The 15,130-nt window shown below is 40.8% G+C and overlaps 2 protein-coding genes across 2 annotated transcripts in view; both read left to right on the top strand.

Annotated features, from left to right (window-relative positions):
• LOC138973525 (SHC-transforming protein 1-like) overlaps window positions 1-10,093 on the top strand; it is a 103,916-nt gene extending 93,823 nt beyond the window's left edge. The window contains exon 14 of the transcript XR_011458054.1: window positions 9,902-10,093. The gene's annotated coding sequence lies outside the window, so the exon portion shown is untranslated. The remainder of the gene's footprint in view (window positions 1-9,901) is intronic.
• The window catches only part of LOC138973467 (splicing factor Cactin-like), a 32,305-nt gene that overhangs the window by 253 nt on the left and 16,922 nt on the right, over window positions 1-15,130 (top strand). The window contains exons 2-13 of the mRNA XM_070346187.1: window positions 1,684-1,878; window positions 2,183-2,252; window positions 2,396-2,449; window positions 3,227-3,373; window positions 4,895-4,966; window positions 7,426-7,488; window positions 8,315-8,369; window positions 8,850-8,938; window positions 10,344-10,497; window positions 11,487-11,630; window positions 12,449-12,558; window positions 14,915-15,072. Coding sequence (XP_070202288.1) covers window positions 1,684-1,878; window positions 2,183-2,252; window positions 2,396-2,449; window positions 3,227-3,373; window positions 4,895-4,966; window positions 7,426-7,488; window positions 8,315-8,369; window positions 8,850-8,938; window positions 10,344-10,497; window positions 11,487-11,630; window positions 12,449-12,558; window positions 14,915-15,072 — 1,311 coding nt within the window. The remainder of the gene's footprint in view (window positions 1-1,683; window positions 1,879-2,182; window positions 2,253-2,395; window positions 2,450-3,226; window positions 3,374-4,894; window positions 4,967-7,425; window positions 7,489-8,314; window positions 8,370-8,849; window positions 8,939-10,343; window positions 10,498-11,486; window positions 11,631-12,448; window positions 12,559-14,914; window positions 15,073-15,130) is intronic.

Here is a 15,130-nt window from a genome sequence, read left to right as displayed (position 1 = left end):
TTAGTAGTAGTACTAATACTAGTAGTATATATATATACGAAGTGGATACACAGCGCGCGGTGCGTTGTGCAGCGTTGCGATTTACATCGCGCGTCGTGAATCGCAGCGCTCCTCGTAGCGCAGCGCGTTGTATTCTGCCGATACATTTCCTTCACAATCGCAAAGTTTACAACAGCTACATCTATTTGATCTATTTGAGAAATAAAACTGTCAATAAAACGAAAAACAGAGCTCCATTCTCTCTCTCTCTCACTCTTTCAACTGAATTCACCATATATCGCTGCGCCGATGTAAAAACGTGCCTACCAGTCCTCTACTGAACAATACTTCTCATTGCGGTCAATGCGCATGCGCCAATCTTGGACTTACAAAATGCGACCCTTTGACCGATCGAACCATGGGTTAGGGTTCGGGTTAGGATTTGGGTTAGGATTAGGGTAAGGGTTAGGGTAAGGGTTAGGGTTAGGTTGTTTACGACCTGATTAATCTCCCGATGTTAGCGCATGCGCATTGACCGCAATGAGAAGGATTGTTCAGGCAGAGTTTTCAGTTCGTGACACCGGCCTTGAATACTTGGCAGTCATATCACTACATGTCATTGCAATGGCTTCTACGATATATGGAAAGGAGCTGAGTTTTTAAACTGGGATGACGTTTTTAAACAATTATCCAAGTACAGTGCCGCGGAACTGTTAATCAGTCAATCAATCAATCAATGACGCTTATATCGCGCATATTCCGTGGGTACAGTTCTAGGCGCTCTGCAGTGATGCCGTGTGAGATGAAATTTTATACGGCCAGTAGATTGCAGCCATTTCGGCGCATATTTACCTTTCACGGCCTATTATTCTAAGTCACACGGGTATAGGTAGACAATTATTAACTGTGCCTAAGCAATTTTGCCAGGAAAGACCCTTTTGTCAATCGTGGGATCTTTAACGTGCACACCCAATGTAGTGTACACGGGGGGAGGGTTCGGACACCGAAGAGAGTCTGCACACAAAGTTGACTCTGAAATAAATTTTCGCCGAACCTGGGATCGAACTCACGCTGACAGCGGCCAACTGAATACAAATCCAGCGCGCTACCAACTGAGCTATATCCCCGCCCCGTTAACACTTCAGCAGCCATTTTGGAATTCGCGCATGCGCAGATCGTTTTTTCAGTTTGTTTTTTTTCCGGTTGATTTGAACGCGTATATTCAGTCTGCAGAAAGTGCAATTTTGTAGTCTTGCAGCCCTGAAGTTACTTTTGAGTGTCCAAAGAAAGAGTGTAAAATGTTGCTGATAATCATACATGTACAAAAATAAAGCGCGTCAACAATCTGCGCTGGTGAGAGCAATAACCGCGCTCTGGGAATCGCTGCGCTGCACAACGCGCCACGCTCTGTGAATCGCCGCGCTGCACAGCGCGCCGCGCTCTGTGAATCGCTTGCCATATATATGGCCTTGGCCTACACACCTAAGATTCCAAAATTGTCTAGGGTGTGAGTTGCATGCTGTTATATTCTCACCTTCAAATACCCAGGTCTTTTTTTGATTAAGCTTAAAATGATAGAACTGCCAGAACAAATTGACATTCTTTTTGATTGCGTGTATACTGTTTTGTGTTAAAAATTAAGTATAATAATATTAATATACCATAATATATACTGTACACATATATATGTATGTATGATTGCAGGAGGTCAGATTCTGATGACTCAAACAGCAGATCAAGGTCACCCGTCGGGAAGAAACACAGCCACAAACACAAACGACATTCACGGTCACCCAGCCATTCTCACAAGAAGCGGCAGAGATCAGAGTCAATGTCATCTGAATCTGATGGTGATGGAAGGAGGTTTCATTCGGCTGCCAGTAGTGGTGGGGACATAACGTAATAAGCGCACTTTTTTGATTGATTTCAAAGATTTGAATATTGTATAATATATACTTTTGCCTTGACAATGAGCTGAATAGTGAATACTCAAGTGCGTGAGGAGCAGACAAGAACGTAATGTTAACTGTTGTGTTACTGGCTGTATATTTTTTGCCACATGAATTCACATTTTAGGTACTTTGGCACACTGAGCAAAAATTATTCACACAAAAATCAACTACTTTGCAGAGCTCCAATTATTTTGTTTGTTTATTTGTTATCACACAAAATGTATGATGATGTCTGTGTTCATTTGTTCCAGGAAAGATAAAGAAGCGCTGAAAGCTTTGGAAACACCAGAAGAAAAACGAGCTAGGAGACTGGCCAAAAAAGTAAGTCATGCAGTGTCGACTCTTGTGTGTCACTGAGTATGTGTGTGTGTGTGTGTGTGTGTGTGTGTGTGTGTGTAACAAAATGAAATTGAGGTGGAGAATTCATGTTTATGATTCTGTTGATGTTTTTCTTTCTTCAACAGGATGCGAAGGAGAGAAAGAGAAAGGAACGGATGGGTTGGGATGAAGAATACATGGTAAGTAATTTACTAGTATGCTTGAGTAGTAAAACCTGGTACAGTGGAATGCTTGTTACTCCACAGAATCATTCTTGAATTAATTAATGTAGCATTGGCGTAAAGAAAACGAACACATGTGAACACAGGCTTAAAAGCTGTTTTATTTTCAGCAGAATTATCATAAGGCCTAAAAAAAAAATAGGTGTGGTTACGGTAACCCGACCTACCCTATTTTTAGGGGCCGACCCTATAACTTTTTATTACATAATTATGTAAAAAAAAACCACAAAAAACACAAGGAAACGAGTGCAGAAAACGCAATGAAAGCGCTCGAGTCGCATACTTATTTCCCTGTCAAGTAGGTTTAATTTGAACACATTAGAAAAAAAAGGTAAAAAAAAAAGGGATTGCCTACCTTCCTACCCTATTTTTTGTGGCTATGTTACCTTAACCACACCTATTTTTTTTTGGCCTAAATATAATATTAAGACTTCTCTTACATGGTGATCACCATTTGACTTATTCTATCTAAATGTATTTGATAGTCTGTGCTTGTATAATTTAAATGTGTCAACCATCTCCATAGCTCAAGATGGTTTTAAATGGTTGTCTGATGCTAATGTTGAAAGTATTTTTTAATCCTGTGAACCATTTTTGTTAGTGTCAATGTCATTCCTCTGTCTACTGTCAGATTGTTCTTCGGCTTGTCTGTTTTTTTTCTCTTTGTTTGAGTGTGTTTGATTTTTGTTGTATGGTCTCCGTGTTTATTCTCAGATGTATAATTTGGTTTGCTAGGGTTTCACAAATGTTGACAACCCATTTGGGGATGAGCACCTGCTGGACACATTTGTGTGGTCCAAAAAGATGGAGAAGGAAGGCAAGAAGCATCTGACTACAGTGGAAATTCAGAAACAACAGAAATTCAAGATGCGTGAAAACAAGGTAACATACATGTACATCCTGTTTGCAGTGGAGGAACCTAGCAAGGGGGATGGTGTTTTCTTCTTCTTCTTCGTTCATGGGCTGAAACTCCCACGTTCATTCATGTTTTTTGCACAAGTGGATTTTGACCTACATGTATGACTGTTTTTACTCTGCCATTCTAGCAGCATTAGCCTATTTCGGGGGAAAGGTTGATTGATTGCTCTTTGAGAGACTGACAGTTTTCCTACTCACAGATGAATTTGCGTATTGTGAACTTACAGAATAAGAGTTTTAATTAGCTTTATTAACCATGACCCTGCCGCCATGGTTGATGTGTGACTCAAAATCCATGAATAAAAGTATCTATATCTGTAAAAGTATGCAGAGATTTTACTTCACGTTTTGGGTATAATCCTCAAACACTGGAATCTTTTGTGCTGACTACGTTGCAAACATAGTTACAATGGTAAAGAAATATTTGAACAGTGACGTAAGTTCAATTATACAGTCCCAATGGTGTGAGGGAGTTTTACAGTGTTAATCGCCTAGTGGATTGCATGCATCATGTGCCGCCAGCAGTTTACAATGAATCAGTAGGATTCGTGTTCCTATTTGGATGACATGGTTCAGTTAACACATTCATTCCTTTTTACATTTAGTCAGGTTTTGACTAAATGTTTTAACATAGAGGGGGAATCGAGACGAGGGTCGTGGTGTGTGTGTCTGTCTGTCTGTCTGTGCGTGTGTGTGTGTGTAGAGCGATTCAGAGTAAACTACTGGACCGATCTTTATGAAATTTTACATGAGAGTTCCTGGGTATGATATCCCCAGACCTTTTTTTCTTTTTTTCGATAAATGTCTTTTATGACGTCATATCCGGCTTTCTGTAAAAGTTGAGGCGGCACTGTCACACCTTCATTTTTCAATCAAATTGATTGACATTTTTGCCAAGCAATCTTCGACGAAGGCCAGACTTCGGTATTGCATTTCAGCTTGGAGGCTTAAAAATTAATTAATGACTTTGGTCAAAAATCTGAAAATTGTAATTAAAATAATTTTTTTACAAAACGATCTAAAATTACTTTTATTTTATTCTTTATCATGTTCCGATTCCAAAAACATATAAATATGTTATATTCGGATTAAAAACAAGCTCTGAAAATTAAAGATATAAAAGTTATGATTAAAATTAAATTTCCGAAATCGTTTTAAAAACAATTTCATCTTATTCCTTGTCGGTTCCTGATTCCAAAAACATATAGATATGATATGTTTGGATTAAAAACACGCTCAGAAAGTTAAAACGAAGAGAGGTACAGTAAAGCGTGCTATGCAGCGCAGTGCAACCCCTACCGCGTTAAACAGGCTCGTCACTTTTACTGCCTTTCGCACTAGCGGCGGACTGCAGTCATTGTGAAAAAATACAGTGCGTTCACTTTTATTTTGTGAGTTCCACAGCTTGACTAAATGTAGTAATTTCGCCTTACGCGACTTGTTTAATGTTTTTATTGCTTTTTCATTGCTTTTTTACTTCTTCAGGTTGAACTGGAAAAAGTGAAGAAGAGGAGGCTGGAACGGGAGAAAGAACGCGAGGAGAGAGAAAATGAAAGGGTAAGTTTGTTATCATATGCTGTTCATTGTTATCACAGCTTCTTCAAACATGTGGAAAGCGACATTTACTTAGCCTTGTCATGGTTGTGTCCACTATTATTTTAAGCTGCATTTAACTGGACATTTTGTCTAACACTCTGGTCTGCAGTCAATTCTGTGTCTGGAAAAGCCCTGCAATTGTGTGGTGTGTGCATGCATCTGCTGGAGCTTGTCTGTGTTAATGTGTCACAGTCACCTTGGAAAATCAGGGTTGCCTGAAACTTGTAGGTGTTTACAAAAATGACTGCTTTGATAAGACAATTTTGCTGATACCTGAAGTCTTAAGCAAAGTTCAGTCCTTGTTGGATCAGGTGTACAGCTCATTATAACTGACCTTAGCTTGTCCACTCATTAGGAATTCAAATGTACACGGGACTTGCAAAAAAGCAAACAGGAGAAGCACACAGTAGCAACAGTGAAGTGTGGGCAGTGCGGTTTGTTACTGAACTGTCGGTGACTGTGTGTTGAACTGTTGCTGACTGTACATGTATTTTAAACTGTTGCTGACTTAATGTAAAAGTGTTGATGACTGTGTGTATAGAACTGTTACTGACTTAGTGTCAAATTATTGCTGACTGTCTGTACATAGAACCGTTACTGACTTATGTTGCTGACTATGTATATAGAACTGTTGCTGACTTAAGTTGCTGACTTTGTGTCAAAATGTTGCTGACTGTGTGTATAGAACTGTTGCTGACTGTGTGTAGAACTGTTGCTGACTGTGTATAGAACTGTTGCTGACTGTATAGAACTGTTGCTGACTGTGTATAGAACTGTTGCTGACTGTGTATAGAACTGTTGCTGACTGTGTATAGAACTGTTGCTGACTGTGCATAGAACTGTTGCTGACTGTGTATAGAACTGTTGCTGACTGTGCATAGAACTGTTGCTGACTGTGTATAGAACTGTTGCTGACTGTATAGAACTGTTGCTGACTGTGTATAGAACTGTTGCTGACTGTATAGAACTGTTGCTGACTGTGTATAGAACTGTTGCTGACTGTGCATAGAATTGTTGCTGACTGTGTATAGAACTGTTGCTGACTGTGCATAGAACTGTTGCTGACTGTGTATAGAACTGTTGCTGGCTGTGTTTGGAACTGATGCTGACTGTATAGAACTGTTGCTGACTGTGTATAGAACTGTTGCTGACTGTGCATAGAACTGTTGCTGACTGTGCATAGAACTGTTGCTGACTGTATAGAACTGTTGCTGACTGTGTATAGAACTGTTGCTGACTGTGCATAGAACTGTTGCTGACTGTGTATAGAACTGTTGCTGACTGTGCATAGAACTGTTGCTGACTGTGTATAGAACTGTTGCTGACTGTGTATAGAACTGTTGCTGACTGTGCATAGAACTGTTGCTGACTGTGTATAGAACTGTTGCTGACTGTATAGAACTGTTGCTGACTGTGCATAGAACTGTTGCTGACTGTGTATAGAACTGTTGCTGACTGTGTATAGAACTGTTGCTGACTGTATAGAACTGTTGCTGGCTGTGTAGAGAACTGTTGCTGGCTGTGTATAGAACTGCTGCTGACTGTGCATAGAACTGTTGCTGACTGTATAGAACTGTTGCTAACTGTGTATAAAACTGTTGCTGACTGTAAAGAACTGTTGCTTACTGTGTATAGAATTGTTGATGACTTTATATTTAACTGTTGCTAACTGTGTATAGAACTGTTGCTGACTGTAAAGAACTGTTGCTTACTGTGTATAGAACTGTTGCTGACTGTGTATAAAACTGTTGCTGACTGTAAAGAACTGTTGCTTACTGTGTATAGAATTGTTGCTGACTGTGCATAGAACTGTTGCTGACTGTGTATAGAACTGTTGCTGACTGTGTATAGAACTGTTGCTGACTGTGTATAAAACTGTTGCTGACTGTAAAGAACTGTTGCTGACTGTGTATAGAATTGTTGATGACTTTATATTTAACTGTTGCTGGCTGTGTATAGAACTGTTGCTGACTGTATAGAACTGTTGCTGACTGTAAAGAACTGTTGCTGGCTGTGTATAGAACTGCTGCTGACTGTGCATAGAACTGTTGCTGACTGTATAGAACTGTTGCTAACTGTGTATAAAACTGTTGCTGACTGTAAAGAACTGTTGCTTACTGTGTATAGAATTGTTGATGACTTTATATTTAACTGTTGCTAACTGTGTATAGAACTGTTGCTGACTGTAAAGAACTGTTGCTTACTGTGTATAGAACTGTTGCTGACTGTGTATAAAACTGTTGCTGACTGTAAAGAACTGTTGCTTACTGTGTATAGAACTGTTGCTGACTGTGTATAGAACTGTTGCTGACTGTGTATAGAACTGTTGCTGACTGTGTATAGAACTGTTGCTGGCTGCGTATAGAACTGTTGCTGACTGTGTATAGAACTGTTGCTGACTCTGGGTATGTTACTTGCAGGACACGATGATGAGGGAGAAGGAGTTGGAGTATTTCAGGGAGTGGGAGAAGCAAGAAGACAACGTGAGTTTTTCTTAATGCATTTCACACCTGCAGCTGTTTCCAGATAGCTACTCTCTCTCTCTCTCTCTCTCTCTCTCTCTCTCTCTCTCTCTCTCTCTCTCTCTCTCTGTCTCTCTCTCTCTCTCTGTCTCTCTCTCTGTCTCTCTCTGTCTCTGTCTGTCTGTCTGTCTGTCTCTCTCTCTGTCTGTCTCTCTCTCTCTCTCTCTCTCTCTCTCTCTCTCTCTCTCTCCATCTCTCTCTCTCTCTCTCTCTCTCTCTCTCTCTCTCTCTGTCTATCTCTCGGTTTTGGTTTTTCCAACACTGGTGGTCTAAATTTGTTTTTCAACGGTGATGGTTTTTTTTTAATCTTTGGAAGTGGTTAGATGTTTTTAAAAAGAAGCGTACGGTCATTCTTTGCATCATTTAGAGTTTTTGAGCCTTAAGAAATATTCTCTTCCTGCAGTCTTAGAAGACATGAGGTTTACAACAGTTGATTACTGCTTGCCAGCTGAAGGTAGACCCAGGATCTTGCGTATTTGCGTTGGCTGTTTAGCCACGACGTTGTGAACATGGGAGTTGTTTTGAAATTAGTGCATTTCATGCCACTTTAGGTCAGTTGCTCTTCAGCACTAATAGCTGTACTATCTAACTTTTGGGGCATTTTGCAACACTCGAATGCTCTGATAGTTGCTAGTTCCACATTGATTTGATGATTGTAATGAACAAGTGAGACTAGAAATGTTGTTGCTTAGTGTAGTTTTGGGAAGTGTTGATCAGGTGGTGGAGTAGGGCCCAGAAAATCAGTCTGCATTGATTTTAACTACTTGTTTGTTTTGTTTGTTTGCAGTTCCACTTGAACCAAGCAAAAATGCGCTCAGAAATTCGAATAAAAGATGGCAGAGGTATTTATTCCTTCCTTCTGTGTTTTTTTCCCCATAGACATTAGAGATTGCTATGGACTTGAAAATGTGAATGTCTTGTGTCTAGTTTGTGAACATTGTGTAAACAAAACTGTATGTCTGGACATGTGTGCTCTGTGCGCATGTGCGGGTGTTTGTGTATGTTTATTAGCTGAAGTTGCGGTATTTCAGAATCCCACAGCAATAAGATTTCTTGTTCACTGAGAGCGATGCCATGATGCATAATTTAAAGAATGCTAAGTTTTAAATATCACCTGAAAAAATGGGTGCAACACTATTTGTATTACCTTTGCACTAATTGCAGAGCCAAATTTCTTTTTTGTAGATATATATATACAACACAAATACCAATGATAATGATTTAAAACGTTTTGGTTATATCTTGTGTGTGCGGCATAGATCTGAGTGACCGGTTAATATGTACATGTACACTATAAGTTCATTTTCTTTGGGTTGTTTCAGCTAAGCCCATTGACTTGCTGGCCAAATACATCAGTGCAGAAGATGACGCTCTGGCTGTGGAGATGCATGAACCCTACACATATCTTTATGTGAGTAGAATTTTGCTGCTAACAGTACATGTATACGAAGAGCCAATAGCTTTGTTTTACATTGAGATGTCCATACATTTTGCTACCAAAATTATATGAAAGGCTGATAGCTTGGTTGTTTTACAGGGATGTCCATAATGTTTAATCTAAGCATCGTTATTTGAGGATTTACAATTGGAATAATATCTAAAGAGTGTCTGTAATGTTAATTTGCAGACTATGGCCGTAACCAGTTAGAATTGCTGCTCAAAAAATCCATTTATGACCTGTTGTAGGAATGAAGCAGGAAATGAATGTCAACTTCAAGCGCTTTGTGCATTCTTTTGAAAGGAAGTTCTAAAACGAGGCATTAAGAAATAGTGGGACATCAAGTTGACCGTTCAAGCAAAATGTGAACTGTTTGCTGTAGCCAGTGTTGTATTGTAAGGAACAAGGCATGTTGGGAATGTCAATGATTGACAGATGCTTTGCGCAAGCCTATGATTAGAAATGTCAACAAGAAGCATATTTAAAGAAATGATGGGACATCAAGTTAAAAGTAACAGAAATGTGAGGAATGTCAAAAACATGTTAAGACATCCAAAAATCTGAGAAAATCGGGTCTTAAAACGGAGGGAGTCTTAAAATGGGGGTACATTTACAGAAGTAATGAAGAGAAAATGTGAGAAAACTGGGTCCTAACAGGGAGGGAGTCTGAAATTGACGGGGTCTTATAAGAGACGCTTTGCGCTCGTGTGTGATAGGACATTCTAACAAATCCCCCCGCGGGTTAGGGGGAAGAATTTACCCGATGCTCCCCAGCATGTCGTAAGAGGCGACTAACGGATTCTGTTTCTCCTTTTACCCTTGTTAAGTGTTTCCTGTATAGAATATAGTCAATGTTTGTAAAGATTTTAGTCAAGCAGTATGTTGTAAAAAAAATGTTAAGTCCTTTGTACTGGAAACTTGCATTCTCCCAGTAAGGTCATATATTGTACTACGTTGCAAGCCCCTGGAGCAATTTTTTGATTAGTGCTTTTGTGAACAAGAAACAATTAACAAGTGGCTCTATCCCATCTCCCCCCTTTCCCCGTCGCGATATAACCTTGAACGGTTGAAAACGACGTTAAACACCAAATAAATAAATAAATAAATAAACATTCTAACAAAATGCACGAAGAAATGAAATGATTGGACATCACACAGACATTGACAGGAATTATATTCAAATACAGACGCTTTGCGCATGTGTGTGATAGGAAGTTCTAACAAAATTCATGAAGAAATGATGGGACATGGTGCTGACATTGACAGGAATGTAAAATACAGACGCTTTAAGCAAAAGGTTATTTTTTTAATTTAAGAAAAGAAAGAAAATTATTTTTGTGTGAACATGGTTAATGATAACTGTCCATGTGAAATGTAGGGGCTGACCATGACTGACCTAGAGGACTTGCTGGAGGACATCCGTGTGTACCTGGAGCTGGAGGAAGGGAAGAACGCTGACTACTGGCGGGACATCATCACAGTCACGGAGGACGAGCTGCAGAAACTGCGCAAACTGGACGCTGCCAACAAAGGTCAGTGTGGCCATTCTTTTAATTTTTCATAAATTTATTGTCCCATCGCTGGGAAATTGAGGTCGCAACAGAGTGGCGCTACCCAGGTGTGTGCGTGTTCAGTTGTAATCAGTCACCGGCACTTAATATGGCACCATGACTGAGGTCTTTTACGTGCCACAGTGGTGACAGGATCTTTTGACATATATAATATATTTTGAATCCAGGTCTGTGTCTGGGAACAACACTGCCTAACTGAGCTTACTCTTGTTATATGAAGTCTTATATCGCGCGCGTATCTCCAGACTCGGACTCAAGGCGCAGGGATCTATTTATGCCGTGTGAGATGGAATTTTTTACACAATACATCACGCATTCACATCGACCAGCAGATCGCAGCCATTTCAGCGCATATCCTACTTTTCACGGCCTATTATTCCAAGTCACACGGGTATTTTGGTGGACATTTTTTTATCTACTTAAAAGAACCATGGGTCAAAGTTTCTCTCAATGATTCGTTTTGCCAAAGTTACAATTTCCACAAATTAAGCATTCAGGTGTTTTGAAGTTAGATTTATTGATTCCTTATTTATCCCTCTACCTCTCACCTCCTTTTATATTCATGGTATGTGTTGTCTTTGGACAGGTTGGTTACCAAAGCACAGTGCCCTGAACGCTTTATCATTGTAAAATAAATGTCAGTTGGTCAGTCCCTTTGTAGTGCTTGATTATTGTTAATGTTATATTTTGTGTTGTTAACTATGCTTCGTTGTATTTCAGTGAAGATCCAAAATGTATGAACTGCTTGCTTTTTCATTTTTTTTCATTTTTTTAATGTTTTTTTAAATTTATTTCTTTAGAAAATAAAATGTTGAACAAATAAACTTTGAAGTAAGCTAGAACTAAAAGATTCAAACTAAAGGCAAATCATGTAAACTCTAGTGTATTTCTATTATTGAATGGCTGATTAGCTTACTGACTTTTCTGAGATGTTTGTGTTGCATGTGCAGAGTTTGCTGACAGAAGAGAGGGGATCAACCCAGCTGTCAATGCAGAGGTGGGCGACATCTTCAAGGGCAAGACCACCAACCAGCTGCGACTGCTGGAAAAACAGATCAGGGACAAGCTCAGCGGCGGAGAAGGAATTGATGTTGGTATGTTGGAGAAGGGGGGGGGGGGGGGGGGGGGGGGGAGCAACTGGTTTCCTGCACATATTTTGTCCTTCTTCTTCTTCTGCGTTCGTGTTTTTGCACGAGTGGATTTGTACGTGAATGACCGTTTTTACCCCGCCATTTAGGCAGCCATACGCCGCTTTCGGAGGAAGCATGCTGGGTATTTTCGTGTCCCTATAACCCACTGAACTCTGACATGAATTATAGGATCTTTTCCGTGCGCACTTGGTCTTGTGCTTGCGTGTGCACACGAAGGGGTATAAGCCACTGAGAGGTCTGCACATAAGTTGACCTCGGAGATCAGAAAAATTTCCACACCAGGCGGCCGCGGCCGGGATTCGAACTCACAACCTTCTGATTAAGAGGCCGACGTCTTACCACCCCGCCACAGCGCCCGTCATATATATTTTGTCCTGAATGTGACCTGCAACCCTTTTCAACATCAACATTCAGCTAAGAAAATGCAAATTAAGATGTGATGTTAACTTCCATCATTGTTGAAGATGTGTGACAATGGATGCAAAAAATGAAATCTGTGTCACACATAGGTGATCAAGTCTGACGGTAGATTGTACAGATCAAGGAGCTGTCTTTTGGACATTTAAGATTTAGATCAGCTGACACTTAGTTTAGCTGTGGCTGTTTTTGGAAAGAATTTTTTAATTTTTTTTTATAAAAGAGGATACTGATGTACAAATATGGTAGCCTGTTTGAAATGTTCTTGCATAGTGGGCAGTTCATACTTGCTTTACAACACTTAACGTTCAGTAATGTATCCATATCTCTCTGCATGTTCTCAGGCTACTGGGAAACACTCCTCAAGCAACTCAAGGCCCACACAGCGAGAACTCGTCTCAGAGAGCGTCACCAGGACGTCCTCAAACAGAAGCTGCTCAAGCTGAAGCGGGAGGTAAGCATTACCAGACCTGGGAACCCATACGATTTTGCTGTATTTTGTACGCATGTTGTCTAGATTATGAGCAGTACGGTCAGTGAAAACAAATACGACGAGAAAAATTCACAGCCTACTTTTCTTCACAAGCGCATCCCGAATCCAATTCAGTATTTTGACACATGATTACAGTTTTTGTTATTAAACATTGAAAGAAGCATTTTTTTTTAATGTACAGTAAACCTGTCAAATAAGGACACCCTTGGGACCAGACAAAAGTGTCCTTATTCTGCAGGTGTCCTTATTAGACAGGTGCAAGTAAACGCGACAAAGTCAAGTTGAGAGAGAGAGAGAGAGTACTGCACATGTACATGTACATTTATAAGAAAAACAGAAGCTGTTTAGATTAAACAGAGAAACATTTAATATTGACTGTTGTAAAACAAGTTTAAAAGCTTTTTATCATATCAACTGTATAAATTTAAATTGTTAAAAAGTTACTGGATCTCATTCATACAACACATTCACATTCACTTCATTCTGCACTCATCAGCTTTTAAAAGAATTTGTCCAGCGTTGTCTGAGTGGACCATTGATGGCAATGTGATTCGCACGTTTGGTTGAAAACCACTCGAACACGGCGTCATTTAGCTCTTCGTATTCGGTTGTCTTCTTCGAAACCCATTTCTGGTCAGCACGTCCGTCTCCCGATTCCCACAACTTCATTATTTTTTCCCGATCGACACTGATTTTCGAAATCTGCGTTCTCCCACACCCAAGCTCTTGTGCAATCGTTCGGCATGATTTCCCACTTTCCAGTTGTTTGACAACATTTATCCTTTGTTCTAAAGTCAGCGCATTTCTTCCTTTTCTTGAATTTGAATTTCTTGTTGCCATCTTGTTAAACACGAATCACTCTTTCGAAGAGAAGATACATTCACTCATACACTTTCACTTCCGTTCCGCCGAACACGTTCCACGCGTTGGATTGGCTGCCTTGGAACTCTAGCAGCCAATCAAATGCGTCGACTTAAAACACTCACCAAGAATAGACTCTATCAGTATTCCAAGCTCTCGTAATCTCTCGCAAACTTCAGAGCATAGCAAAGCATGCGGTACAACGATCTCGTGCGAGCTGCACAAGCCAAGGTTCGAAGTTCTCGCGATGTTCAAAGCATAACAAATAGCGTGTCTCGCGAGAGCTGCTCAGATACCGACTAATATCAACTGATCGATTTATCGTCTTCTTCGTCGATCGAACTTCCCAGCTTGCTGTGGATGTCCGTATTTAGCAGGTATATGACTTATTATGGACCCAAAATACGTGTCCGCGTCCGTAATGCCGAGGTGGCCGTAACGTACAGGTGTTTTACAGTGTAAAGCAGTCCGTGCCGAGACTGACTGTCCGTATTCTGCGAGTGTCCGCTAAGTCCAGTGACCGTATTTGACAGTTTTCACTGTATTGGTAAACTTAATTAATGGTGCGAAGGAGGCGTGTGAAACATATTTGCATCATGGAGGAGAAGCCCAGTCAAACAGTGTTCAGAATTTTAGAGCTAACATAATAGCCCTATAAAAACTTTATGGGTATGCAAAGGTTCCACCGGCACGGTTGGCCTAGTGGTAAGGCGTCCGCCCCGTGATCGGGAGGTCGTGGGTTCGAACCCTGGCCGGGTCATACCTAAGACTTTAAAATTGGCAATCTAGTGGCTGCTCCGCCTGGCGTCTGGCATTATGGGGTTAGTGCTAGGACTGGTTGGTCCGGTGTCAGAATAATGTGACTGGGTGAGACATGAAGCCTGTGCTGCGACTTCCGTCTTGTGTGTGGCGCACGTTATATGTCAAAGCAGCACCGCCCTGATATGGCCCTTCGTGGTCGGCTGGGCGTTAAGCAAACAAACAAACAAACAAACAAACAAAGCAAAGGTTCCAAGAACATACAAGGAGACACCATACAAGGAGACAGCAGCAGCTATACCTTATCACAAACAGAACTCTACAATTCACAGGTGTCAGCTACGTAGAACAAACGTCGAGATATAAATAGCTCGCGCTCTTCAACGGCAGACAACTGCAGAGTCCGCTGTGAAAGGGGACACAGTAGTCTCCCTGTCACACTCTTACTGTTTAGTGTGTTTGTTTGTCACAAGGACTGGAGTCAGTCATTAAGCTTAGCTGACAGTTAGTGAATCTGGTGTTGTTTAGTGTGTTTGGTTTTCACAGCAAGGGCTGGAGTCAGTCATCAAGCTTAGCTGACAGTTGGTGAATCTGGTGTTGTTTAGTGTGTTTGTTTGTCACAAGGACTGGAGTCAGCCATCAAGCTTAGCTGACAGTTAGTGAATCTGGTGTTGTTTAGTGTGTTTGGTTTTCACAGCAAGGGCTGGAGTCAGGGCCGCTCTTCCCGGTCATCAAGGGAGAGAGGGGTGGGCAAGGGTCCCGCTCTTCAACACCGACCACACAGTCACCGAGACCACCTCCTGATGCCAGTGAACCTGGGCCTTCCACTTCTGCTGACGATGGAGCAGCTGCTGGGTATGAGCGTTACAGTGAAAGCTCTGTTTTAAGTTTTCGATTATACGACGTACTACAG

Source organism: Littorina saxatilis, linkage group LG1 (genome assembly GCF_037325665.1).
Source record: "Littorina saxatilis isolate snail1 linkage group LG1, US_GU_Lsax_2.0, whole genome shotgun sequence".
In the NCBI taxonomy this organism is placed as follows: Eukaryota; Metazoa; Mollusca; class Gastropoda; order Littorinimorpha; family Littorinidae; genus Littorina; species Littorina saxatilis.
The sequence above is the reverse complement of the archived record's forward strand: the minus strand, read 5'-3'. Positions and strand labels throughout refer to the sequence as shown.